Source organism: Pseudonaja textilis, chromosome 1 (assembly GCF_049901715.1).
Source record: "Pseudonaja textilis isolate UNSWEBS1 chromosome 1, rPseTex1.2, whole genome shotgun sequence".
NCBI lineage: Eukaryota > Metazoa > Chordata > Lepidosauria > Squamata > Elapidae > Pseudonaja > Pseudonaja textilis.
Window position 1 is genome coordinate 332286931 of NC_141990.1, and position 26815 is coordinate 332313745.

General features: G+C 51.7%; 1 protein-coding gene across 1 annotated transcript; it reads left to right on the top strand.

The window, feature by feature from the left end:
• The first annotated feature begins 26 nt into the window (after positions 1-26).
• Positions 27-25277, top strand: LOC113453112 (excitatory amino acid transporter 5-like). Its single transcript, XM_087922904.1, has 11 exons — positions 27-342; positions 2870-2949; positions 6494-6706; positions 7727-7769; positions 8781-9003; positions 11855-11954; positions 13220-13453; positions 17121-17315; positions 22902-23036; positions 24034-24124; positions 24218-25277. Exons 2-11 carry the CDS (start codon positions 2906-2908, stop codon positions 24338-24340), a joined length of 1401 nt encoding a protein of 466 aa, XP_087779030.1. The 5' UTR covers positions 27-342; positions 2870-2905; the 3' UTR covers positions 24341-25277.
• The last annotated feature ends 1538 nt before the right edge of the window (positions 25278-26815 follow it).

Consider the following 26815-nt stretch of genomic DNA (forward strand, 5'->3'; position numbering starts at 1 on the left):
GCAGGGCGCTTTCTTCTAGGCTGAAAGGCAGCAGCCGGCTGGTTCCTTGCTCTCCCCGGCCTGCCCAGGGGGGTCGTGGTGCCCCCTGCCTCCCCCCGCCCCAATCCAGGTCGAGGGGATGCACCCAGCCGTGGCCGGGGGCCCCTCCGGCTGCCCTCGGTGAGATTTGGGGGCTGGGGGGGGCGGCAGCATGTGGGGTCAGCCGAAAGAGGCCCTGCTGGGCTCCCTCCGGAGGCTCCGGCCTTCTGGAGCGAGAATGGACTGCTGACCCTCTCCATCCTCTCCGTGGTGACCGGCTGCCTGGTGGGCTTCCTCCTCCGCTTGCTCGAGCTCTCCCATCTGGTAGGTTTTTTGGGGGGTGAGGACGGGGGGCAGAGCTGGGCACCTGCAGAGGCGGTGCCAGCTTGGGCAGGCTTTGGGCTCCCTGGGCCCGCGATGCCAGCCTGCCTCGTCCTGCCCACAGAAGCAACGGTTTGACCCCTGAGCTCGTTCTCTGGCAGGCGTTTCGCGACCCAGCGAGGGAACATCATCCGGGCTGGAAGGAAGCGGGGGGGGGCTGCAAGGAGGAGGAGGAGGGTCCTGGGTGCTCTCGGAGCTTGGTGTGGCTTTCCGGCAGACGTCGCCCTGCCAAATGCACGGATGATGTTCACTAGTTTGGCAACGCGACGTCTGCAAGAAAGCTACCAAGCTCCTTTAGCACCCAGGACCCCATCGTCTTCCGGCCTTCCTTCTCCCTTCCTTTCTCCCTCCCTCCCTTCTAGCACTGATGACGTCCCCTAGTTGGGTCATGAAACGTCTGCAAGAAAGCTACCAAGCTCCTTTAGCACCCAGGACCCCATCGTCTTCTGGCCTTTCTCCTCCCTTCCTTCTAGCACTGATGACGTCCCCTAGTTGGGTCGTGAAACGTCTGCAAGAAAGCTACCAAGCTCCTTTAGCACCCAGGACCCCATCGTCTTCCGGCCTTCCTCCTCCCTTCCTTCTAGCACTGATGACGTCCCCTAGTTGGGTCGTGAAACGTCTGCAAGAAAGCTACCAAGCTCCTTCAGCACCCAGGACCCCCCCACCGTTTTATTCCGAACCAGATCGAGGGATTGGATCCTCAATTCACAGCCGAACCAGGGGCCTCCCCCGCTTCCCAGCAGAAGGGCCCCCCCTGGGTCTGGAGATACGAGACCCCTGCCCAGGATCTCCCTCGCCTGCTGGAGGGCAGGGAAAGGGGCCTTACAAAGGTGCCCCCCCACTCCCGCCCCGGCCGTTCCCCACCGGGCTCCTCCCTTGGCCCTCCGCGGAGTCACCCTGGACCCCTTCTTTCCTGACAGGCCTCCTCCCCTCAATCCACGGGGCCCAAGGGGCTCCCCTCTCCGGCCCGTTGGCCTGCGGGGCCCTCGGGCCCCCACCATGCCCAGGCCACTCGGGGGCCGGGCCTTCCCCTGCAGCCCCCGGCTGGCTTGGCAACCCAACCCCGCCCCCCCCGGGGTTTCCCTCCCGACTGCTTCCTGGTTGGCGACTCAGGCTGGGTCAACTGGGGTGGGGGGTGGCGGGGGGGGAGCCAACTTCGCCTCTGCCCGTTTTCCAAGCCTCTGGTCTTTCCCCTTTGAATGGAAAGAGCGTCGCCTGAAGTGGCCCCTCCCTCCCAGAGACCCTTCCCCAGAAAGGGCTGCTACAGGATAGGATAGGGATAGGGATAGGAATAAAAATAGGAATAAGGATAGGATAGGATAGGATAGGATAGGATAGGATAGGATAGAATCTAGATTAGATTAGATTAGATTAGATTAGATTAGATTAGATTAGATTAGATATTGGAATGAAGGGTAGAATAGAATAGGAATACAATGGAATGGAATAGAATAGAATAAGGAATAGAATAGAATATAGAATAGAATAGAATAGAATAGAATAGAATAGAATAGAATAGAATAGAATAGAATAGAAAATAGATTAGATTAGATATTGGAATGAAGGGTAGAATAGAATAGGAATACAATAGAATGGAATAGAATAGAATAGAATAAGGAATAGAATAGAATAGAATATAGAATAGATTAGATATTCGAATGAAGGGTAGAATAGAATAGGAATACAATGGAATGGAATAGAATAGAATAAGGAATAGAATAGAATAGAATAGAATAATAGATTAGATTAGATATTGGAATGAAGGGTAGAGTAGAATAGGAATAGAATAGAGAATAGAATTCTTTTATTGGCCAAGTGTGATTGGACACGCAAGGAATTTGTCTCTGGTGCAAAGGTTCTCAGTGTACATAAGATAAAAAATACATTCATTCAAAATCCATTCACCATTATTAGGTTACTAATAAGCAATCAAATCATACATAGGTTGCTAATAAGCAAAACGTACTAGGAAAACAAAATAATATAAATTGTAAAGATGCAAAGCGGGAGGAGATTTGGAGTAATCTCGTGGGCGCAGGGCACCCCCTGATCCTAAAGAGAGATCCCTGCTTAGGATGGCTTTTCCAACTGCATCCTTCTGGAAAACAGATGTTGCTCAGCTCAGCATCTGGGCCGGACGGGGGGGAATCCTTCGGACTGTTTACCCAAAGCGGCGGGCGGGGAGAGGGGGGAGACTCAGGTATGGAGGAGAGTTGGCGTGTGCCCAGGAAGCGAGAGCCTCCGTGCCCACGGCTAAAGGGTGGAGCTGCTTTAAAACCAAGTTACGGAAGGAAATTGGGGCCGGTGGGCTCTGGTGGGAGGGGGCAGCCTGGGCAGCAGCCCAACCCCCCACGTGGGTCCTTGGAAATGCGCTGGATTGCTCCCCCCCCCCCACTTCCTGAAGTTGCTGAGAAAGTTTTGGGCCGCAGCTGCCTCTTTCGCTCCCCTGTTTACTTCTTTCCACCTGCAGGAGAAGCAATATTTCTCCTTCCCCGGAGAACTCCTGATGAGGATGCTGAAGATGCTAATTTTGCCGCTCATCACCTCCAGGTGAGTGCGGCAGACGCGCCTCCCCCCCTCCCCCAGGGCAGGGCAGGTGTGCGGGAGGCAGATCAAAGAGGCTCCTGGGGGGGGTTCTGTCGCCCGCCCAGCTGGCGGGAATAATTGCTACCTGGCGGTGGAAGAATGAGCAAACTCTGCTTGGCAGCTGAGGCCACAAGTCACGCCAGCCACACACACACACCGCAAGCAAAACTTTTGAATTGCAGGGCTGTGAAGTTTCTCCTGGCACAGCTGGTTCTGTTTTCGTGCTGCAGCTATAATCTCGTGGGAAAGATGGAAAGTTAACTTGGTCAGACTTTGATCTGACGGGGGCATCCGGAGGGCACCGGGCCCAGGGCAGGACAAACTCTTTGGAGCCAAAGCTGCTGGCATAAGACTATTGTTGACCCCTGGTCTCTTGGGGGGTGGGGGGCAGCTAAGGTCCTGGAGCTGGCAGCCTTCGTCCAGTGCAGCGCTTCTCAAGCTTGGCCGCTTCATGACTCCTAGAAAACTTCAACTAACTTCTAAGTAGGTTCAACTAAGTAACTTCAACTAACTTCTACATAGACTTCTAGACTTCAGCTAACTTCAACTAAGCTACATACTTCTAGAAAACTTCAACTAACTTCTACATAGACTTGTAGACCTCAACTAACCAACTAGTTTCAACATAGACTTCTAGAAAACTCCAACTAACTCCTACATAGATTTCTAGACTTCTAGAAAACTTCAACTAACTTCTACATAGACTTGTAGACCTCAACCAACCAACTAGTTTCAACATAGACTTCTAGAAAACTCCAACTAACTCCTACATAGATTTCTAGACTTCTAGAAAACTTCAACTACACAGACTTCTAGAAAACTTCAACTAACTCCTACATAGACTTCTAGAAAACTTCAAATAACTCCTACATGGACTTCTAGAAAACTTCAACTAACTCCTACATTGGCTTCTAGACTTATAGAAAATGTCAACTAACTCCTACATGGACTTCTAGACTTCTAGAAAACTTCAACTACATAGACTTCTAGAAAACTTCAACTAACTCCTACATAGACTTCTAGACTTCCAGAAAACTTCAACTACATAGACTTCTAGAAAACTTCAACTAACTCCTACATGGACTTCTAGAAAACTTCAAATAACTCCTACATGGACTTCTAGAAAACTTCAACTAACTCCTACATGGACTTCTAAACTTCTAGAAAACTTCGACTAACTCCTACATGGACTTCTAGAAAACTTCAACTACATAGACTTCTAGAAAACTTCAACTAACTCCTACATAGACTTCTAGACTTCCAGAAAACTTCAACTACATAGACTTCTAGAAAACTTCAACTAACTCCTACATAGACTTCTAGACTTCCAGAAAACTTCAACTACATAGACTTCTAGAAAACTTCAACTAACTCCTACATGGACTTCTAGACTTCCAGAAAACTTCAACTACATAGACTTCTAGAAAACTTCAACTAACTCCTACATAGACTTCTAGACTTCCAGAAAACTTCAACTACATAGACTTCTAGAAAACTTCAACTAACTCCTACATAGACTTCTAGACTTCCAGAAAACTTCAACTACATAGACTTCTAGAAAACTTCAACTAACTCCTACATAGACTTCTAGACTTCCAGAAAACTTCAACTACATAGACTTCTAGAAAATGTCAACTAACTCCTACATAGACTTCTAAATTTCTAGAAAACTTCGACTACATAGACCTACAACTCTCCAGCCAGCTGTGGGAGTTCTGGGAGTTGAAGTCCGCAAGTCTTAAAGTGGCCAAGCTTGGGGACCTCTGGCTTAGCCAGTCATCGGTCAGGCCTGGGTTGGTTCCCTCTGTCTTCTGGCCCTCTGGCAGAGACCCTGAGGTCCACCAACCAGGAACTTCGCTCCTTTGCAATGTTCGAATACAACCCAAGCCTTTTTTAAGGTTATTTTTTAATCCTGCCTTTTATTATTTTTATAAATAATTACAGGTGGCCGGCATACCTAATATTCCCTCCTCCCATTTTCCCCATAACAACAACCCTGCGAAGAGGGTTGAAGTGAGAGGGAGGGACTGCCCCAAATCAGCCATGCAGCTTTCATGCCCGAGGCGGAACTAGAACTCCCAGTTTCTAGCCTGGTGCCTTCACCACTCGACCAAACGGCCTCCCCCCTGAACCCCAGTTTGCCTCCGGGCTGTGCAATCTCCTCCTGGTGGCAGAGCCCCCTCCCACCCATCCGCTGTCCGGGGCCGACAGAAGGAGGTTGGTTTCCCTTCTGAAGGCCCAGCGCAGCTCCTGGAGGTCAGCCAAGGCCTGCTCCCGCCACCCCACCTGCGGGCCTCCCCCCTCCCCCTCCCCCTCCCCACTGCTTAATGTCCTTCGATTAGCCTGGCTCTCCTCCCCCCCCCCCCGTCTGTTTTCCCTTCCGGAGATCAGCCTCCGGAGATTAGATCCGTCTGACGAAGGAGGCCGGTCACCTGAGGTAGCCAGGATCAGGTCTCAGCCATCTAGGCTTCAGAGATTTGGAGCGGGTGGGGGAGACCTGGGACCCTGGGCTTTGTCTGCACGGGGAGGGGAGCCATCCTCAACATTTCGTTTATTTATTCCCCTTTCAGTTGTCTTCCACCCGAGACCCTTCCTATTCTCTCTCCTCTGTTCAGCACAAAGGCACCGTTAGTTTTATAGAGTTGGAAGGGATCTTGGAGGTCTTCTAGTCCAACCCCATGTCTAAGAAGGAGGCCTATATAGCAGGGCTCTCCAGCCTTGGCCCCTTTAAGACTGGTGGACTTCAACTCCCAGAATTCCCTCAGCCACCAGTCTTAAAGGAGCCAAGGTTGGAGAGCCCTGCCCTAGACCATTTCAGACAAATGCCCCTCCCGTCCCTTCTTAAAACCTCCGGGTGACCCATAGATAGCCTTTGGGAAGCCCCCAGGAGGAGATAGAGGCAGGTTTCTCCCCCCACCAACTGTCTGCAGGGCATGACCAGAAAGCTCGAGAGCCGGATTGTGACCGTTGCAGCCGCCATCTTGCCTTCTTCTTTAACCTCAGTCTGCTGACAACCCAACCCCTTAGCACATAGAGAGAGAGACGACCCTCAGGCCAGCGGGCCTTGCCTCCCACCCACCCACCCCGTCCCCCTGCAAGTGTCCACTAAACAAAGATTGGTCTTTGGTCTTTTTAACTGCCAGCAGAAAGGGAGTGAGGGGGGAAGCAGCACATTCCTTAAATGCTTCAGATAACTGCTAGGCAGCCGAAGATTCTGGTGCACAAGATTATTATTGGAGAATGTGATTGATGACTCTTGGCTATGGATGTGTCCCAGTGGAGAATATACATCCAGGGGGTGGGGGGAAGACCAGGGTCAAGGGGGAAATGACTGACGTATTTTAGTGTCGGCTGCACCCAGCTAACGCCAGCATGGCCACTTCTAATAAATCAATTGTTTTTACTCTGAGAGATGCGGTGAAGGACTTATTATTTGAAGGGGGGCGGGTGGGGGGTTTGTTGGAGCGCTGACTGCCAGCCTCTGCCCGCCTGTCTCTGCCCCCCGCAGCCTGATGTCTGGTTTGGCCACCATGGACTCCCAGATCTGCGGGAAGATGGGCCTCCTGACCATCACCTATTACCTCTGGACCACCTTCATGGCCGTCACCACGGGCATCGTGCTGGTCCTCATCATCCATCCAGGCGCCGCTGCCCAGAAGGAGGAGCACTTGGTGGGCAAAGCGGTGCTCAGCTCAGCCGACGCCCTGCTGGACCTCATCAGGTAGCCACGCCCGGCCGACCTCCTTTGGCCCCCGGCGGGCAAGTGGGTGCAAGGCAGCTCCCCTTCGGGTTGAGGCAGAGGTTACCTGTCCGTGCCCAAGGGGCATCCTGCAGGGAGGGCAGGGCGGTCGGCTAAGGCCCTGGCTTGACCTGGCCGAAGGCTTTGCCCCTGGTGCAGAGACTGCCTGGCTGGGAACGCCGGAGACCTTTGGTGGCCAAAGAGAACGTGCCCTCCCTTTACACAGCAGCTCCGGTCGGCTAAATGCTCGTCCCATGGTTTAAAAGGTCAAGATTTCCCCTCATTGGGGGTGGGGGGATGAAGGACAGAAGGTGAAGACCCCAAGCAGAGGGAAAGGGTGAAGGGTTGACAGTCCTAAGGGTCTTCCAATAGGGCCCTCCGACTTCAACTTCACGAAAGCGCTGGGAAAATGGGTTGAGGCTTCTGTGGCTGGGTGTGGGGGGTCCCAATGGGGGTCTTCTCCTGGGACCAAGATTTTGATTTCATCCCAAGGCGGGAGGCTCTCTGTTGAGATCCAACCAGGGATGGTACTCAGCCGGTTTGCACTGGTTCGAGTGAACCAGGTGTTAATTTTACGTCCAGTTCAGTGAACCAATCGTTCCAATGACTGGCTGGCCCCACCCTACCCCTCCCCTCCGAGAAGTCCCCGTGTGGGCTGTTTTGGGGGGCCCTCCACAGCCCGTTTTCACTCCCAGGATGGTGCAGGAGGCCGACTAGGCCACGCCCACTGTGCCACCGGGCAGAACTCCCCCCCACCCAAACGAAGAGGCCTGGCCCTATGGTCAAAGAGCAGTTGGGAGCGGTTCAAATGGGTATAAAAATGTATTGCAAGCTTAATCTCTCTGCAAGAATCTGGCCAACTCACCGGTCCAGGGAAATGAGCGGGAGATAAGACTAGCATGAATTCAAGGCAGGCTGGACTGAGATCTCTTGTGCGCATGGAGAGACTGATGACGCGTTTGATTCTCCCTCCCTCCTTCCTCTTTCTGTTGTATTCTGCAGAAATATGTTCCCTTCCAACCTGGTGGAGGCTTCCTTCCAGCAGGTGAGCTCCTGGCCCAGGCCGGCCACTCTTCACTCCGGGGGCTCCGCCGCTACTCCCTTAGACTTGGGGGAGGGGATACTCTGACCTGGACTCCACCCCAGTCCCTGAATTTGAGTAACCCCTTTGGGGCTGGTTTGAGTTTCCCGCCGCAAAAAGAGTCAGACGCACCACGGAGGAGCCAATCGCCTATAGAATTGTGGATCGAAGGGGGCCCTAGGGGTCATCTAGACCAGTGGCCCCCAGCCTTTTTTGTGCCACGGCCCGGTACCGGCATCACAAAATGATCCGCGGCCCGGTACCGGCATCAGCACGCATGACAAGGCAAGGTGAGCCGAGCGACCGGCCAGCCAGCCGTCCCCGCTTCTCCCGCCACCTTCAACTCCTCCTTTGTACCTTTGTCGATGGGCTTCGCTCGGGACGGCTTCGGGACGGTCGCCGGCTCGCCTTCCCTTGGGTGCTGAAAGAATCCTTGCGCCTTAGTTTCGTTCGAAGCCCCCCCCTCTTCGATGAAACTAAGGCGTGAGGATTCCTTCAGGACCCAAACGCCGCTTTCCAACTGGAAAAGCTCGCCCGGAAGCACTTTCTCGTCAAACAAGATGGTGGCGCCCAGCAAACCGGCGGCCTGGTAGGAAATGTTCCACGGACCGGTACCAGTCCGCGGCCCGGTGGTTGGGGACCCCTGATCTAGACCATCACCACCCTCAGTGTGCCTCTTTCTCACAGGTGCCTCTGTCAGAATAAGTTTGATACGATACGTTTGAACCTAATGAGGAGAGTCCACCATTCCCTCCCTCCCTCCCCTCCTCCTCCTCCTCCTTCTCTCTCTTCTTTCTCTATCATTGGCCCTGATAAAAGGCTGGTGCAAAAATGAGTGTGGAGGGCGAGGGAGGGAGGGGGAGGGGGCGCTCTGGACCCTTTGGGCCATACCTGATGTCCTCAGCCTGCAAGCCTCAGAGAAGATTCCCACCCTGCAAATTCCCAGCCCATCTTCCCGCTTGCTTTGCCTTCCAGTATCGGACTGTCCTTGTCCCCGTGGTGAAATCCGCCGGGATCCCAAAGAAGTCCAGCTCGTCTTTCAGCTTCATTTACTTGGTGCCGGATCCCGGGAACCCAGAGATCCAGCGTCCTGTCCTGCTGGAGATCACTCCCTCCCCGGAAATGATCTACCAGGCCCTCCCGGGGAGCAACAACGAAATGAACGTCTTGGGCATCGTCCTCTTCTCGGCCACGGTCGGTATGTGATCACTGCTGGGGCAGGGCAGCCCATCCCCCCACCCCATCTCTGGGGTCCCTTGGGATGAGAATGTGGGCTTCCCCCTTCTTTTATCCCCCTCCCCCAAAAGAGGGACCGTGAGCACCGTGTCTTGATACTAAATACAAGAAACTCCCCAAGAGTCCGTGAATTCAACGTACATTGGTTAATATATAAGATGAGATGTTGGTCTCTTCCACCCCCAGATGCAGCAACCTCCAAGCCTGTGGGGATTATGGGTGCCGAAGTCCCTGTCGCCCCTGTCCCCGCTTGGGCATTTAGGAAAGAAAGACCATTTGTCTTCCGTTTGTGGAGTAAAGGGATGCTTTCCCCAAGGTTGTTAGGGATACACCCTAGCAGAATCTGCACAGCAGTCAGGCAGGCAGGCAAAAATATGTGAGATAAACGTTTTTGTAGCTTACACTCAGTAAAACAGATCCACTGTGTTGGTTAAATAGTTTATTCCAGTAAGAGTTTTAGCATAGTCAAAACAGTCCATATATCATACACTAGTTCAGTCCGTCCGGGGATTATTCAGTTGCAAAGTCCAGTGTCGAAAAAGAGGTCAGTAAACTTACAAATATCAGTCCAGGAATATATCTCTTCGCAGTAGAGATATGAAGAAGTCAAACCTCCTTTCTTCCTTCAACAGCGCAGTTAGCAAATCATCAATCCAGCAAACCAGCAATCATCAGCAATCCAGCCATCGCCAGCAATCCAGCAGATTCTCTTGCTCCCTCTTATGGCGGTTTCGCACCGCACCCAAAATTACATGCTTTGCAGTTTAAAGTGACACACCCTTAAACTTACTATCATAGTTTATATATATTATTTTACCCAAACTACGTTAGGTAACCTTGTTATTCCTAACAAAGGCCAAGTGGTTTCGTCATGAGCAAAGCCAGATCTGAATATTCCCGCGTAAACCCAGAAATTTTCCCTTCTCCCAGGGTCCTCCCCTCTTGGTCATCTGGTCCGTGTCCAGTAGTATGCAAATCAGGTGTTTTGGGAACAGTCTTAAAGTTTGGTGCCTCTTTAGTGGGTCCCCAAGGTGCTTTTTTCAGGGGGCAACAGGATTTCCTTGGATTTTCCTTGAAGACGTTTCACTTCTCATCCAAGAAGCTTCTTCAGCTCCAACAGGATAGTGGGGAAGGGAAGGATTTATATTCCTTGCAGACAAAGTTGGCCCTTTGCATCCTTTTAGAGGGTCATTGAGACCACTTGGAGTTTTTTTTTAATCTCTGTCCTCAGGGTCACCTGAGTGGTGCAAATGGGGGAGGAGCCTTCTTGGAGCTGCTGAAATGACCCTCCCTCCACACAGGAGGAGGGATACAATATCCTCTACCTCCAGTCTACAACTGGGTCCTTTCAGCAGTTCCAAGAAGGCTCCGCCCCCATTTGCACCATTCAGGTGATCCTGAGGCTATAGAGAAACCTCCAAGTGGCCTCAACAACTCTCTAAAAGGATGCAAATGACCGGGTGTCTGCAAAGAGTATCAATTTCTCCCTTCCCCACCATCCAGTCAGAGCTGAAGAAGCTTCTTGGAGGAGAAGTGAAACATCTTCCAAGAAAAAAAAACCCACGAATGTCCAGCTGCCTCCTGGAAAAAGCACCTTTGGGACAACCAGGAGCTGGGATGAGAGAGAATCTCCACAGCCTCCCTTTGGTGGAGGGTTGCTGCCCCTTGTACCCTTGGTCTCCGATGGGCACCCAGTCTGGCTCCTGTCATTCCCCCTCCCTGATACACTCACCCCTCACCCCCTTTTTATGGCAGGATGCCACCAAAGCGAAGGGGTTGGGGATCATGGCCCATCTGCCGAGGCAACCCTTCTGGAGTCCCAGTGGGCTTGGCGGGGAGGTTGACGTGCCTAAGGAAGGTCATTTTCAAGTCACCTCCCAATTCTGCCCTGCATGGCTGGCTCTTCCCGTGTGGGAGCTCAACAATGGAGGGAGGGGCCCCTTGGGTGGTTCTTATCTCTGCTAGACTTGGCGGCGTTTTTGTTGCCATGGGGTGGACAGCAGTAGCGGGTTCCTACCTTCTTCGCTACTGGTTCGGTGGGTGATCGCATGTGCGTGGGCCTGCCCCTAATGCACCAATCAGCTGAGAGGATGAAGAAATGAAAAGCTAGGCGTGACCCTCCCACCTACCCACGTGCTTCTTGTCAGGATTCCGGCAGTTACTCCAATGAAATCATGAGCCTCAAGCCACACTCCCAAAACTACAAAGGATTTATTAGAAGCTAACATGCTGGCATTAGCCTGGGCCTAGCCGACTTTGAGATACGTGATTCACTGTCACCTTTGACCCTGTTTTCCCCCTCACCCCCCTGGGGGTACCATCCAATGAAACACATCCATAGCCAAGAGTCATCAATCATGCTCTCCAATTAGATTTTTGCAAGGCAGAAGCTTCGGTCATCTAATCGGTCTTTGAAGAAAATATGAATGGAATGTACTTTCGATTCCACACTGCCACCTGCTCTTTGTAACTCCCCCCTCCTTTCTGTTGCCAACTATAAAACGTGTATACAAAATGTTTTATGAGGTGACACTTGTCGCTTCTTTTATCCTCTCAGCTGATCACGGAAGGAACCAGTTCAGTGGTTTTTTTTTTACTACCGGTTCAGCCGAACTGCTAGTGATTTTCAGTACCGGTTTGACCAAACCAGGCCGAACCGGTAGCATACTACCACTGGTGGATGGGAATTCCCCTCCCTCCTTCTCTCCCTTCCCGTCTGGTTTTGGTCTTCTCCGTTGAGCCACAGCTGGGGGCTCCCCAGGAATGAATGGGGGTCCCCTGTCACGAGGGCCTGACCCTGCTTCTCCTTCCAGGCCTCCTCCTGGGGAAGATGGGGGAGCGTGGGGCTCCCCTGGTCAACGTGTGCCAGTGCCTGAACGAGGCTGTGATGAAGATCGTGGCCATGGCGACGTGGTAAGTCCGAGCGCCCCAGGCCAAGACTGGCAGCCAGCTCAAGGGCCCGCCCTGCCGGCCTTTCCAGTCTCCCCCAGTCACGTTAGGGGTGACAGCCCTGCAGCTGAAAGTGGGGGAAAGGGGTCTCGGGCAGCCTCTTTCATGGGGGGCGAGGGGCTACAAGATCAGCCTGTGGAAGCTGCGCACAATGCCAATCCTGAGAGGAGGAGGAAGAGAGGAGATGAAAAGGAGGAGGAGAGGGAGGGGTGAGAGGGGGAGGAGAAGGAGGAAGAAAAGAAGAAGCAAGAGGAGGAGGAGGAGGAGGAAGGAAAAGGAGAAGGAGAGAGGGAGGGAAGGAGGTGAGGAGGAAAAGGAGGAGGAGGAGGAGGGAGAGAGGAGATGAAAAGAAGGAGGAGGAGAGGGAGGGGTGAGAGGAAGAGGAGAAGGAGGAGGAAGAAAAGAAGAAGCAAGAGGAGGAGGAGAAGGAGGAGGAAGGAAAAGGAGAAGGAGAGAGGGAGGGAAGGAGGTGAGGAGGAAAAGGAGGAGGAGGAGGAGGGAGGACATGAAAAGAAGGAGGAGGAGAGGGAGGGGTGAGAGGAAGAGGAGAAGGAGGAGGAAGAAAAGAAGAAGCAAGAGGAGGAGGAGAAGGAGGAGGAAGGAAAAGGAGGAGGGGAGAGGAAGGGAAGGAGGTGAGGAGGAAAAGGAGGAGGAGGAGGAGCGAGAGAGGAGATGAAAAGAAGGAGGAGGAGAGGGAGGGGTGAGAGGAGGAGGAGAAGGAGGAAGAAAAGAAGAAGCAAGAGGAGGAGGAGGAGGAAGGAAAAGGAGGAGGAGGGAGAGGAGAGGAGGAAAGATGGTAGGGATGGGGAGGAGAGGAGGGAAGGGAAGAGAGGAGGAAGAGGAGGGGAAAGTGGAGAAGAATGGCTATTGGTCGGGACTTCTGGTGGGGCCCAGGAGCCCACGGAGCAGTCTGGATGGTCAGAAGGAATGTCCGGGTGGGGGCGGGGGCAAATCCTTTGCAGAGCCTCCTAAGAAAAGGTGGGGGGGGATCAGCCCTTGTCCTGGGGGGTCCCAGGTTGGCCACCGTGGAGAAGAGGAGCTGCTCTGAGGCCTCTCGCTGGCGACCTCAGGGGCGCCTGCCTGCCTGCCTGCCTCTCCCTCCCTCCAGCCCCTTCGGTCGAGATCCGCCCTCTGCTCCCACCCACCCTTGTCCAGCGGAGGGGGTGGGAGGGACCTCCCTCCCTCCCCCTGAGGGGCTCCCGGGTCTGATCCTGCCGCCTCCGGTGTAGGTACTTCCCTTTCGGCATCGTCTTCTTGATCGCCGGGAAGATCCTGGAGATGGAGAACCCCGTGCTGACGGGGAAGAAGCTGGGCCTCTACGCCATGACGGTGGTGGCCGGGTTGGCCATCCACGGCCTTTGCTCCCTGCCCCTCCTCTTCCTCCTCCTGACCCGGAAGAACCCCTTCGCCTTCATCCGGGGAATCCTCCAAGCCCTACTCATCGCCCTGGCCACCTCGTCCAGGTAGGAACCCCCGCAGGGACAGCCAGCCCGGGGGGAGGCGGATGGGCTGTGTGGGGGGCTCTTGTGACTTCCGCTTCCCATGGGGCACAGCGGGCAGGATGCCCATTTGAAGGACCCACCGGCCTGGAAAGGCTCCGACGTCTCCAATGGCTAGAGACCCGGCGTGACTGCTCAACTCCTCCTGATCTCGCCACAGGTGCTTCTTCAAGAGGCCGCCGGACTTTCTGGTTTTTCTTTTGAAGAGGTTTCGCTTCTCCTCCCAGAAGCTTCTTCAGCTCTGACCGGATGGTGGGGAAGGGAAGGATTTATACCCCTTGCGGACAAAGCTGGTCATTTGCATCCTTTTTGTGAGTCCTGGAGGCCGCTTGGAGGTCTTTATCTGTGTCCTCGGGGTCGCCTCAGTAGTGCAAATGGTCCCTGCATTTTTTTTTTCTTGGATTTCCAGAATAATTAAAGACTACAAGAACCATTTGCACTACTCAGGTGACCCTGAGGACACAGACAAACCCCCAAGTGGCCTCAATGACTCGCTAAAAGGATGCAAGTGACCGGCTGCCTGCAAGGAGTCTAAATCCTTCCCTTCCCCACCATTCAGTCAGAGCTAAAGAAGCTTCTTGGATGAGAGGTGAAACGTCTTCAAGGAAAATCCAAGGAAGTCCGGTTGCCTCTTGAAAAAAGGCCCTCTGGGACATCCCTGGGATGGAGGACCGAGAGCCTCCACAGACACCCGTCCCCGTGTCAATCATTCAAGGAAGCTCCCCCGTCCAGAGGCAGTTTACCTGTCAAAGCCAGATCCTGAGGACCAATGGGAAGGGAGCAGCTTTCCTGGGAATATCTCAGCAACACGTCGAGATGGGGAGGAGGAAGCAGGTTGGGTCCCATTGCTCTCCTCCAGCGGAGTTGGAAGGGGCCTTGGAGGTCTTCTAGTCCAGCCCCTGCTCAAGCAGCAGACAGGTGGCCACCCAGTCTCTTCTTAGAAACCTCCAGTGATGGAACAGCCACACCTTCTGGAGGGAAGCAGTGCCGCTGGTTAATTGTTCTCCTGGTTAGGAAGACTCTCCGTCTTCCAGGCCAAGGTTGGCCCCCAAAAGTGCTTCCTCAGGAGGCAGCTGGGCTGTCTTTTTTCTTTCGAAGAGGTTTCGCTTCTCACCCGAGAAGCTTCTTCAGCTCTGACTGGATGGTGGGACCGAATGGAAGGATTTCTGTTCCTTGCAGACAAAGCTGGTCATTTGCATCCTTTTAGATGCGGAGGTCTCCCAACTTGGCAAGGTTAAGACTCGTGGACTTCAACTCCCAGAATTCTCCAGCCAAATTGGCTGGAGAATTCTGGGAGTTGAAGTCCACGAGTCTTAACCTTGCCAAGTTGGGAGTTGAAGTCCACGAGTCTTAAAGTTGCCAAGCGCGGAGACGTCTCTTTTAAAGTCCTTGAGGCCACTTGGAGGTTTTTATCTGTGCCGTCAGGGTCACCTGAGACAAGCAAATGGTTCCTGTAGTCTGCAATTTTCTCTCTCTCTCTCTCTCTCTCCTCTGGGAATCCCTTCCTCCTCCCACGCCATTCGTCCCAAATTATATAGCTAAAAGTCTGTAGAGATTCTCAGTCATCCATCCATCCCAGTTTTCCCAAAGGAGGCAACTGGGCTTTCTTGTTTTTTCCTTGTCAGGAAGTTTCTCCTGAGTTAACAGATAACAGATAGTCAGAGTTGGAAGGGACCTTGGAGGTCATCTAGTCCAACCCCCTGTCCAAGCGGGAGACCCTACACCATTTCTGACAGAGGGCAGTCCAGTCTCTTCTTGAAAGCCTCCAGGGATGAAGCTTCCACAACTTTCAAGGGAAACTTCTCTTCCATGGATTGACTGTTCTCACTGTCAGAAAGTTTCTCCTTGTTTCCAGGTTGAATCTCTCCTTGTTCAGTTTCCATCCATTATTCCTTGTCTGGCCTACTCCAGGAGCTTTAGAAAATAGCTTGACCCCCTTCCTCCTCTCTGGGGGAGCCCCTCAGATATCGGAAGGCTGCTCTCCTGTCTCCCCTGGTCCTTCTCTTCCCTAGACTAGCCAGGCCCAGTTCCTGCAACCGTTCATTGTATGTTTTAGCCTTCAGTCCCCTCATCATCCTGGTTGCTCTTCTCTGCACTCTTTCCAGAGTCTCAAGGTCTTTTTTATAATTTGGTGAATAAAACTGGATGCAGAATATTCCAGGTGTGGCCTTACTAAGGCTTTATAGGGTGGCTCCTATTTAGCTGGTTGTCTACTAAGACTCCAAGATCCCTCTCACAGTTACCGCTATTAAGCCTGGTTTCACCCAGTCTATACGTGCACTACTGGTTTTTCTTGCCTAAGTGTAGGACTTTCCTTTTCTCTGTATTGAATTTCATTTCATTAGATACAGCCCAGTGTTCTCGTCTGTCAAGATCTATCTGGACCTTGAGCCCATCTTCTTCTTGGGTGTCGGCTCTTCCTGCCAGCTTAGTATCATCTGCAGATTTGGTAACTTCCCCTTCTATTCCCTCATCTAAGTCATTAATGAAGATATTGAAGAGTCCTGGGCCTGAGAGGGAACCTTGTGGCACCCCACTGCTTCCTTCCCTCCACGTAGACTTAGACCCATTAAGGACTACTCATTGAGTACGGTTTGCCAGCCAGTTGTGAGTCCATCTAGTGGTGGTGCTATCTATTCCACCTTTTTCTAGCTTACTAAGAAGTAGGTTGTGGTCTACTTTGTCAAATGCCTTGCTGACATCTGAAGATATTATGTCCACAGTATTTTGCTGGCCTACTAACTTAGTCACCGTGTTGAAGAATGAAATAAGATTGGTTTGTTTCTCTCCTGGATTAGTTTCCACCCGTTGCTTCTTGTCCCGCCCTCAGGTGCTTTGGAGAATAGCTTGCCCCCCCGCCCCTGTCAGCCTTCCAGCAACCCTCCACTCCGACCAATAACTCCGAGACAGACATCTTCCCAAAAGTTTATTTAGATAGTAAACTGGCACATCTGAGGAATCCCGAATCTGAAAGTTCCGGGTTTCCTTGCACTAAGTAAACACTACAAATCCATTCCCTGCACCCATCATCGCATCACATGCCCCAGTCACCATCCGCTTCAACTTGAGACTTCCCCTCACTTATGCACAACACCACCTGACCTTGAATCAGAAAAATAATTTTATTATGTCTAACCACATCCACTCCAAGAAATTCCCCCCTCCCTTTTTTTTCCCAGGCTGAAAATGTGGCAAGATGGGAGCACCTGGTCTCAATATGGCTTCCAAAGCTGGTACCCCTCTTCGTAGGTACAGCCCCTCCGATACTGGAAGGCTCCCCTCATGTCACCCCTGGTCCTTCTTGTCATTAACCCCTTCCTTGCAGAGGAATTTCAAGTGGGGGGAGGACGGGAATCTTTTGGCTTTCCACTTTGTGCCCATGGACTCCCCCACGGCTTATTCCCACGTCTTCTAGTCACCCAAACACCGTGGGAAGCACCAGGGTGTTTTGTGTCTGGAGGACGGAGGGTGGATACGCAGAGACGTTTTCTGGGCCGCCTTCGGTCTGTGCAGTTGTGCTGATGACATGCCCTGTTCCCCTCCCTGGTTGTTCCCCACCCTCTCTCTCCGTTCTGGGGGTGGGTGGGTGATGGGGCTTCCCCTAACAAGCGTCCCCTTCTCTCTCTCCCAGCTCGGCCACACTGCCCATCACCCTGCGGTGTCTCCTGGAGAACAACCGGATTGACAAGCGGATCGTCCGGTTCATCCTCCCGGTCGGAGCGACCATCAACATGGACGGGACGGCACTCTATGAGGCGGTGGCCGCCATCTTCATCGCCCAGGTGAACGAGTACGACCTCGACCTGGGGCAGCTCATCACCATCAGGTAAGGACCATCTTCTCCTGTGCCCAGCAGGCAGCTCAGCCCTTCGATTGCTCAGACGCTGAATTTCAAAGCTGACCGGCGTCCCCCCTTGAAAACTCCTCCTCCTAAAGAAAAAGAAAAAAAACTCATACAGGAGTTAATACATTGACCTTAACCCCCTCTCTCCGCCCCACAAGGACCCTTCGGTTTGTGGGGAAAATCCTCATGGAATTGGTTAACCAATTGATCAGCATGAACATCCCAACTCTTTACCCAACTAGCATCTGAGAGGAGATATCCTTTCCATAAGACCAAATATTGCAATCGGCCATGATGTAATTTCAAATCGAGAATTTTTTGAATCTCATAATGTGTTTCCCCCTATACCATTAACGGTTTAGTGGGAGCGATTGGCAGTGGTCTTATCATTGATGCAGTAGCTGGTTTTAGAAAACTACAATGGAACACAGGTTGAATTTTCCCCAATAGTCGAGGAAGACTTAATTGGACAGTGACCGGATTGATTATTTTTGAAATTGGAAACAGACCCAAGAATGTTGGACCCAGCTTCTTATTGGGCAGTTTCAACCTCAGATACTTGGTCGACAAATATACTTTGTCCCCTACTTTAAAAAGCAGTTGAAGGGATCTATGTTTATCCGCCTGTTTTTTATAATTTTTTGCAGCTTCGTTCAAAGCTTTTTCTTGTATCTTCCCACCCTTTCTTTAATGAGTTTATCCGTTCTGTTAGGAACTTGGATGTGGGAGGTTGTCTAGGTAACTCTGGCATCGGGACAAAATCCATTCCAGTGTTGATTTGGAATGGAGTCAATCCCATGCTGGATCGGTGGCTGTCAAACTGAGGTTTTCTGGACAGAGCGCCTGCCACTAAGTTTTTCCCTCCAGGGATATATTTAATGTTGAAATTGAATCACTTGAACTATTAGGACCAGCGGACTTGTTTGGGTGATAATCTCCTAGGGGTCTTTAGAGCCTCAAGGTTCTCATGATCAGTCCATAACTCAAAGGCCTCTGGCACCCCTTCTAGAAAATGCCTCCAAGTCAACAAAGCCCATCGTAGGCGAATGCTTCTTTCTCCCAGACTGCCCACCTTCACTCTGTGTCTGTCAAATTTTTGGACACACAAGCGCATGGTATCAGTTGGCCTTGAGAGTCTTTTTGCAGTAAAATGGCTGCCACCACTACATCACTTGCATCCATTTGGAAAATAAAAGGCTTGATCATGTCTGGGTGTTGGAGGATGGGCTGAGCTGCGAAGAGGCGTTTTAAGGTCTCGAAAGCTTTCTGACAGTCCATAGTCCAAGCCAGGGGTTGACTTGGCTTTGGTTTGGTAGGTGACAGGCCCGTTTTTATTAGGTCTGTCAACAGGAGGGCAACTTCAGCATAGGACAGAATGAATTGTCTATAGAAGTTGACAAACCCCAAGAAACTTTGAAATTGTTTTCGGGTTCTGGGGGGTTGCCAGTCCAGCACCGCTTTCACCTTTCCGGGGTCCATTTCAATCCCCAGGTTGGATATTCGGTAGCCTAAGTAAATGGTCCCCAACCACCAGGCCCCAGACCGGTACCGGTCCATGGATCATTTTCTGCCGGGCCGCCAGTTTGCTTGGGTGCCGCCATCTTGTTTCAACGGTGCTTGAGAAAGTGCTTCTGGGTGAGCTTGTTGGTTGTTGGTTGTTGGAAAGCGGTGTTTGGATGCTGAAGGAATCCTCGCGCCTTAGTTTCATCGAAGTGGGGGGCAGCTTCGAATGAAGACCTGTCCCGATGGCGGTGGAATCTCACATTACTCAGGAGGAGATTAAGAAAGAGCCCGAAAAGCACAAAAAAGGTACAAAGGAGGAGTTGAAGGTGGCGGGGAGAAATGGGGGACGGCTGGCTGGCCGGTCGCTCGGCTCGCCTTGCCTTGGTCGTGCGTGCTGATGCCAGTACCGGGCCGTGGATCATTTTGTGATGCCGGTACCGGGCCATGGTACAAAAAAGATTGGGGGCCACTGGCCTAAGTAGTCCAGCGACTCTTTGTGGAATTTGCATTTTGACAGTTTCACATATAATTTGGTGGCTAGAAGTTTTTCTAGAACCTTTTGGACCAATTGAACATGTTCTTCCATGGTTTCACTGAAGATAAGGATGTCACCAGGTACACGAGGACCCCCTGGTAAAGGTGCGGGTGTAGCACCTCATTGATGAGCTGCATAAACACTGCAGGAGCCCCCTGAAGTCCGAAAGGCATGACTTTGAATTGGAAGCTACCCAGAGGGCAGTTATAAGCAGTTTTCCACTCATCTCTCTCTTTGATGTGGACCCGGTAGTAAGTTTCCCTGAGATCTAGCTTGGTGAATACTTTGCCCTTCGACAGGTGGTTCAATAAGTCCTTCATAAGAAGGAGAGGCTACATGTTTTTGACGCATATGGCGTTCATGTCTCTAAAGTCAACACACAATCTCAACCCACCATCTTTCTCCTTGAACAACATGGAGGCAGCTAATCTTAATTTGGCAGGCTCAATAAAACCTCATTCCAAATTGCTGTCAATGTATTTCCTTAATTCGGTCATTTCAGCAGGCATCATGGAATACATCTGTGGTTTTGGTAATTTTTCCCCAGGCTCTAATTCTATGGCGCAATTAGTGGCTCAATGGGGAGGTAAGACATTACACTCTTCTTCACTGAATGCTTCAGCCAAGTCTCTGTATTGGTCAGGTACCTGGGGGTTATCTGGGAGAAGGTGGGACGTCATGGATGCTGGCTCAGGCTCTGGGTTCAAGTTGACTAGTGGCTTTGTAGTGGGTGGAAGAGGGGGCAATGGGCCCAGTCCAGTGAGGATTTTTCTGAATCCATCCTCTCATTTGATCATCGGGGCCCGTTTGTCTAACCAAACAAGTCCCAGTATGATTGATTCTGACATCTTGGGGCCCGCTATGAAGCGTATGAGTTCATGATGGGGCCCTAATTCCATCTTGATCAATTCTGTCATTTGAGTGGCTGCCCCTCCCCCCAAATTAAGGTTCCATCCACTTACTCAAATCTGATTGGGCATTTTAGCGGGTTAGTCTTTATGCCCAGTTGCTCAACGATAGGGAGTCCAATAGGACATCTAGAACACCCAGTATCAATGACGGCTTCTAACTCCCCGGCCTCCCCCATGTTTGGTACCACTAATTTGACCTTAACTATAAAAGGTATGATGGGATCACTCACCATTGGGTCATCTTCTCAGGTCGGGTTCTCAGGGACATGGTGTCGATCCAGTGGTCCATTGCTCCCATCTGCACAGAGGGGTCTTTTTCAGCTGTGTTTGGCGACTCCACCTCTGCCCGGAGGTTTTGCTTGATTCTTCACACCCTTAACAGCTGAATTAGGCTTCGACTGTGGAGCTTGTGGTACAGGAGCAAGGGCCAGACAGTGCTGCTGCCCTATGACTGGCTTGGCCACATCGGTAACATTTAAGCACCCTGGTGGGTCGGGTACAAGCAGTTTTGGCTGATCCGGTTGGCAGTCCCCTCGCCACAATTCTCTTAGTTGGGGCTGCCGGAAGGGGTTTCCTGTGTGGGTTGATGCTGCGATCTAAGCTGAACAATGTGACATACCACGATTGTAAGGTCTCTGGGATTCCCCTAATTTCACAGGGCTTCTTTACTACTGGATCAATGGCTTTTTTAAAAATAATGTAAATTCTTTCAGGCCAATCCATGATGTGGCTTGCAACCCTTCTAAAGTCCCAAATAGATTCTGACAAGGGTCGAATTACCTTGCCTCATTTCCATTATCCTCTCTTCATTCTTTGCTACCCTGTCTGGATTTTCAAATCTGAGCCTTAATAATTGAATAAATCTGTTCACATTGTATAATTCAGGGGCTTGTTCATTGTGTAGTTGGGCCACCCAGTCTGAAGCATCCCCTTCCTTCATCCCATTTGTTATGGCCATAACCAAATCATGCTCTGTGGCGAATTGATCTCCAAATTGTTCTATATGGGATCGGATTCAAGTGAAGAAATAATTGAAATGGTCATGGCAACCATTGAATATGGCCTCAAAGGGTATTTGTTCCGGCCTGGATCGTGGTTGCGGAGGTGGCACATGCCAGGCCCCTGCAGGTTGTACCGGAATGGAAGGAAGAGGCCGGGTGGTGTACATGGGCTGAGTAGGTCCCCTGACTCCTGGCTGGGTGGTACCTCTCTGGAATAGGGGTCCCTGCTGTCAGTTGAGGCTGCAATTGTGGTTGCCAGGAGGAAGATGGGGGTGGCCTGGTTACCTGGTCGGGTGGAGAGGAAGTGGCTGCTGTCTGCTGTCTGGGCAACCCCCCCTCAGACCAGGACTGTGTTGGTGCTGGCTGCCATTGGCACTGAATCCACCCCTGGCCTGGATAAAATCCCCACCCTGGAGGGATACTCTCTGCAGGGGGTAAAATTCCTTCTGGAAAATGAGGGGATTGCCTCTGAGGCTGCAACATACCTCTGTTAGTTGAAGCTTCTTTCTGGCCTCCTCCAACTGGCATCTGTATAGTCTCCTCGTCCCTCACAATACTTGGGTAAGTGAACATGGGTGGTCTCAAGCTTCCACCCGTCCAAACAGACTGTGAGACCAAACACGTCACCTTTAAATTCTGGAACTGTTGATGTAAATCTGCCCTTGATGGACTCCCGGGATAAATCTTGGGGGTGTCTTCTTGGGAGAATTCCGACCCCAATTGTCTCTCTTCCCTCCAATCTGGCAGAATAGCCATATGCCTGGGGCTAGAGAAAGATTTTCTCTTCAGACAGCTGGGTTACATCTGGGTTATAACAACTTCTTGAGTTGAAACGCTTTGGTATAGCTCCCAAATCTTTTTCTCCTACTGCCATCCTGAAAGCATCCATCATCTCCTCCAAAGAAGGGCTGGCAGGTTCAATTAATGCTCCGGAAGGAGGGCCCCCACATGCCCCCCCCCCACCGCACATCTCCAACTTCGGCTGAGTGTTGATCTTTCTCCATCTCTGGGAAAAGAACTCCGGGGTATCAGCCAAGCCCCTTTCAAAAAATAAAAGATGACTTTGGGAAATAAATGTAAGGCATCCAGAAAGCATCCATGATATCAAGCACTCTGAGACATTTTCTCTCCAATTGATTTATTTAGAAACAGATCTGGCATGTCAAAGGCAATTTCCCAAAGTGAAAATTTTCCGCGCGTTACACAGAATCTGCCTTCTCTCCTCCCTTCTCTCCTCCTACACTTTATAAATCACGAGAACCAATAAACTGCCACTGGAATGTCTTAATACGACATACAGAATAATCTTGGATTTTTCAACTCCTCCAACTCTCTTTAAAAAAAAAGGTGGCAGCTGAATTTCAAAGCTGACACTCTGCTGAACGAAACTTCTCATCGGTGACAGGAAGGGCATCCAGCCATGAAACACTCTGCTAGCTTCACTCCGTTGCTCAGGCTCTGCCCCGCAAGGGATCACGGGGTCGTTAAAAGAAGATGATGAGGATGATATTTGGGGTAATTTTACGCATGTTTCAGTCAGCCGTGGCTTGCTCAACAAGCATTGTTTGGCAAGGTCCCCCTGGCTTCCCAGCCCCCCTGCTTCTCTCTGTCCCCACAGCATCACAGCCACGGCCGCCAGCATCGGTGCCGCCGGGATTCCCCAGTCGGGCCTTGTCACCATGGTCATCGTGCTCACCTCCGTCGGCCTCCCCACCGAAGACATCACACTGATCATCGCCATTGACTGGGCCCTGTGAGTCTCCCCATCCATCCCCTCGCAAGCGACTCTCGGCGTGTGCCTGGCATTTCTACCCGTTTTGGGTGGGGTCGGTCAAAAGAGCAGAGCTGTGAGCTGCTCCAAGAGCAGATTGGTATCAATTAATCAAGATATCCCGCGGGGCAGGTGCTGAACCAGGGCGGGGGGAGCGTCTGCCCTGGTGAGGAAAAGGGCATTCACGGGAATTGAGCCTTTGGGGAGGGAGGGGTACAAAGCTCGGGATCCGGTCTTTGATCCGCACGCTGGAAGCCCCCAAAGTCCAGCCTGGTGGGAACCAGCATTGACGCCTCTTGGAGGACACCCCAAGTAGATGTCTGCAGTGTTTCTCCGTCATCCGGGTCATGGCTGTCCCAAAAGTGCTTTTTTTCAAAAGGCAACTAGATTTTCTGGGTTTTTTTTTCCCTTTCAAGAGGTTTCGCTTCTCCTCCCAGAAGCTTCTTCAGCTCTGACTGGATGGAGGGGAATGGAAGGATGGATACCCCTTGCAGACAAAGCTAGTCATTTGCATCCTTTTAGCGAGTCATTGAGGCCACTTGGAGGTTTGTCTGTGAAGATCACCTTGGAACTGCGGAAAGGACCCTGTTGTAGACCGGAGACGGATGACGTCCTCAGCGGTTCCTAGAAGGCTCCACCCCCATTTGCACCACTCGGGTGACCCCGAGGACACAGGCAAACCACCAAGTGGCCTCAATGACTCTGAAAGGATGCAAATGACCAGCTTTGTCTGCAAGGAGTATCAATCCTTCCCTTCCCCACCATCCGGTCAGAGCTAAAGAAGCGAAACGTCTTCAAAAGAAAAACCAGAAAGTCCAGTTACTTCTTGAAAAAAAAGCCCCTTTGGGACCCCCAACCAGATGTGGAAACTCCAGCTGTTCCTTTGAGGACGTCTTCCAAAGGGGGCACTTTGCCTCCTGGGACCCCCTGTGAGGGAGGGAGGGATCCCCAGTTGATTCCTCTGCGCTTCCCTCCCCAGGGACCGGTTACGCACCATGACCAACGTCCTGGGCGACGCACTGGCCGCCGGGATCATAGCTCACATCTTCCGGAAGGAGTTCGCTCCAAAGGTAGGCCCAGAAAAGGGTTGGAGCCAAAGCTCCAGGAGCACCGAGGGCGACGGCTGACTTCATTCTCTTTCTCCTTTCTCTCCCCCCACAAAGGAGCCCGCGAACGAGCAGCTGGTCTGGGCAGAGGCCGCCTCCTCCCATCCTCCGGAGCCCGGGGTGCAAGAGATGGAGGAGGCCCTGGCTGGACAGAACGGTCACTGCATCTGCGAGGTCTGAAGGCCCCGGTCCCCACCACCGGTGACATCCAGGGGGCTGTTGGGTCCCTATGACCCTCCAGGACCCCCCCACACAGGAGCCTCCGAGAAGGAAGACCAAGGAGACAACCCCTCTGCTCAGACAACCCCTCTGCTCAGACAACCCCTCTGCTCAGCCCCCTCCTCTCCCGAAATCCCTTTAGGTGAAGCCTGGATCAGCCCCCTCCCCCAAAGAGATGCCTCAGAGGTTGCGGGACTTTCTGAAAAACGAATATTGCATTTGGGGCCCATTTGGATTGTCGGCGGCTCCTTTTTGTCAATTCTGCTTTTTTGATAATGAAAGCAAAAACTTTTCACCGGCTTTCTTAGTCTTTAACCCTTCGAACAGACCGGCTGTTGTGGCCCGCTGGCTGCTGGCCACTGGCAGAAGAGCCAGACAATAGTGAGGAGGTTGGGGAGGAACCCAGGCCGGTCCTGGAGGCTGAGGAGGGCTCAGTCGAGGGCTCTGCATCCGAGGCAGAGGTGGGGCCAGGACAGGCTGGCAGTCAGCATCTGCCTTTGGGCTCAGACAGCCGTGAGGCGGAGGAGCTTCTGGAGCCGGTTCCCAGCCTGCGCATGCACAGAGCTGCCAAAAGAAAGACACAATTAAGAACCCAGGGTCGACATGGGAGTAAGGCCACAGACGGGTGATGAATGGCCCCTCCCCTAGGGATCAAAAGAGGAGCAAAAGGGGAGGGGGGCTTTTGCAGGAAACAATTCATTCGTTTGTTTGTCTGTTCATGAAGATCTGTCTGCATAACCGAGCCCTTCCCTGTCAGCACCGAGCGTGGAACTATTTACCGGGCAGCGTCCCAGGATTGATAAAGGTCTGAGCTCATTAGTCTACCTTCTCAAGTCTGTTTGCCTGACTGGCAATGAAATAAATTCACATTAACGTCATAAAAGAGGTTTTTGCCAGGGCTCAGAATTGATTTATTGCTTTTTGGAGAAGGCCGAGGACAAAATCCCAGCCAGGTTTCTGGTTCTAAAAACTAAGAAGTGTCTTTTCTAAGCAGGGGAGGAGACGACACGAAAGAAAATGTATCTTTGCCAGCAGGCCACCGGGGGAGGGGGAGCTTTCCAAGGGCTTCCCACAAGTATCCAGCCTGCCCTTGATGGCACAAGCCCGCACAACACACACACACCCAAACACGCACAGAATCGGTAGAGCGTCTGAGTTGTGAATCCACGGAGGACAATCGATCAGTGGAACAACTTGCGTTCAGAAGTTGCGATTGCTCCATCTCTGGGACAGGGCAGTCGCTTGCCTGGAATGATATAGGGTCTCCTGCCTGAGCAGGGGGTAGACTAGAAGACCTCCAAGGCCCCTTCCAAATCTGTTAGCCTCTATTCTGAGTCCCTGTGGAAAGGGGCAGCAAGGAGAGGCAGGAGGGGCTCAGTCCTGGCTGAGCTCATGCTGAGAAGAATCGCAGGGGTGGGTGGGAGGAATGGGGAGCCCCTGAGGCAGAGCGGAGGGGGGTCGTGGGGCTGATGCTTCTCCGTCTTAAGGGGGCACGTCCTCCCTACCACGAAAGCAGGAATGTTCTCAACGGCTGCAGGTATTTTATGCACCAATTCACATCCGTGGCTGATTAAAAAAAAAATCGTAGCTGAGCACAACCAATATGGCTGACTTCCGGAAGAGACACCTCCCTCTGCAGCTCTCACCTTTGCAGGTGAGCCCAGGATCTCTTCTGGCCCCAAGCAGGAACTTCACAAAGAGACCTCCCATCCCATAACTCTGTGAAGCCGTTGCTCAATTCAGAAGCATCTTTGCTCCGTCAGGAGGAGGCCAAAGGTCCCGAAATCTCAAACGGAACTACTTCAGCTCTCATTTCCAATATTTCGAGTGAGCAGCTGAAGGATTTTCCTCTGCTGGTGCTCAGAAATGATTGCACTAAACGTTTGGCTCAACCACTTTAATGTGGTTGTGTGTGATAATAATCAAAAAACTGGAGACATGTGAACAAGAGCTTTATTATGAAGCATTTGCAAAAGGGAATTCTGCTCATGGGCAGAGGACATGGTTCCCAGGAAGGCTGGGGTTTATATACAGGTTCAAATATACAGTCTCTGCCCCTTTCCTGGGTTCACAATCTATCCAAGCTACGTATCTCCCTACGCCACACCCATATTATTATAGCAGAACACCTGTTTCCTTGTCCTTGGAAACTACCCTCATTCTCATGGCTTCTTCCTGTTATGATCATCTGTAATACAATAGAAAATTAACCAGTTCCTTTTCGGTCAGGATAACCTAGTATCTCCTACACATATCCTTATGCCAAAAAATACAGGCCCATGTTCTAGCCAGAAGCCTGATATTTACTGTAGAACATAAGTTACAAAACAGTACATGTTTATTAGATATAGTTATATAACTGTCCAATAATCATTGCATAATTCAAATATCGGATAAGTATGGCTTCCCTTCTGTTCTTCGTTTCCACAGGTGTAA

Excerpts from the sequence above, each read along its gene's own strand:
- LOC113453112 (XM_087922904.1), top strand. The coding sequence starts at position 2,906 with ATGAGGATGCTGAAGATGCTAATTTTGCCGCTCATCACCTCCAG. Across the intron at positions 6,707-7,726 it reads GCCCTGCTGGACCTCATCAG|AAATATGTTCCCTTCCAACC; the intron begins GTAGCCACGCCC and ends TGTATTCTGCAG. Across the intron at positions 7,770-8,780 it reads TGGAGGCTTCCTTCCAGCAG|TATCGGACTGTCCTTGTCCC; the intron begins GTGAGCTCCTGG and ends TTTGCCTTCCAG.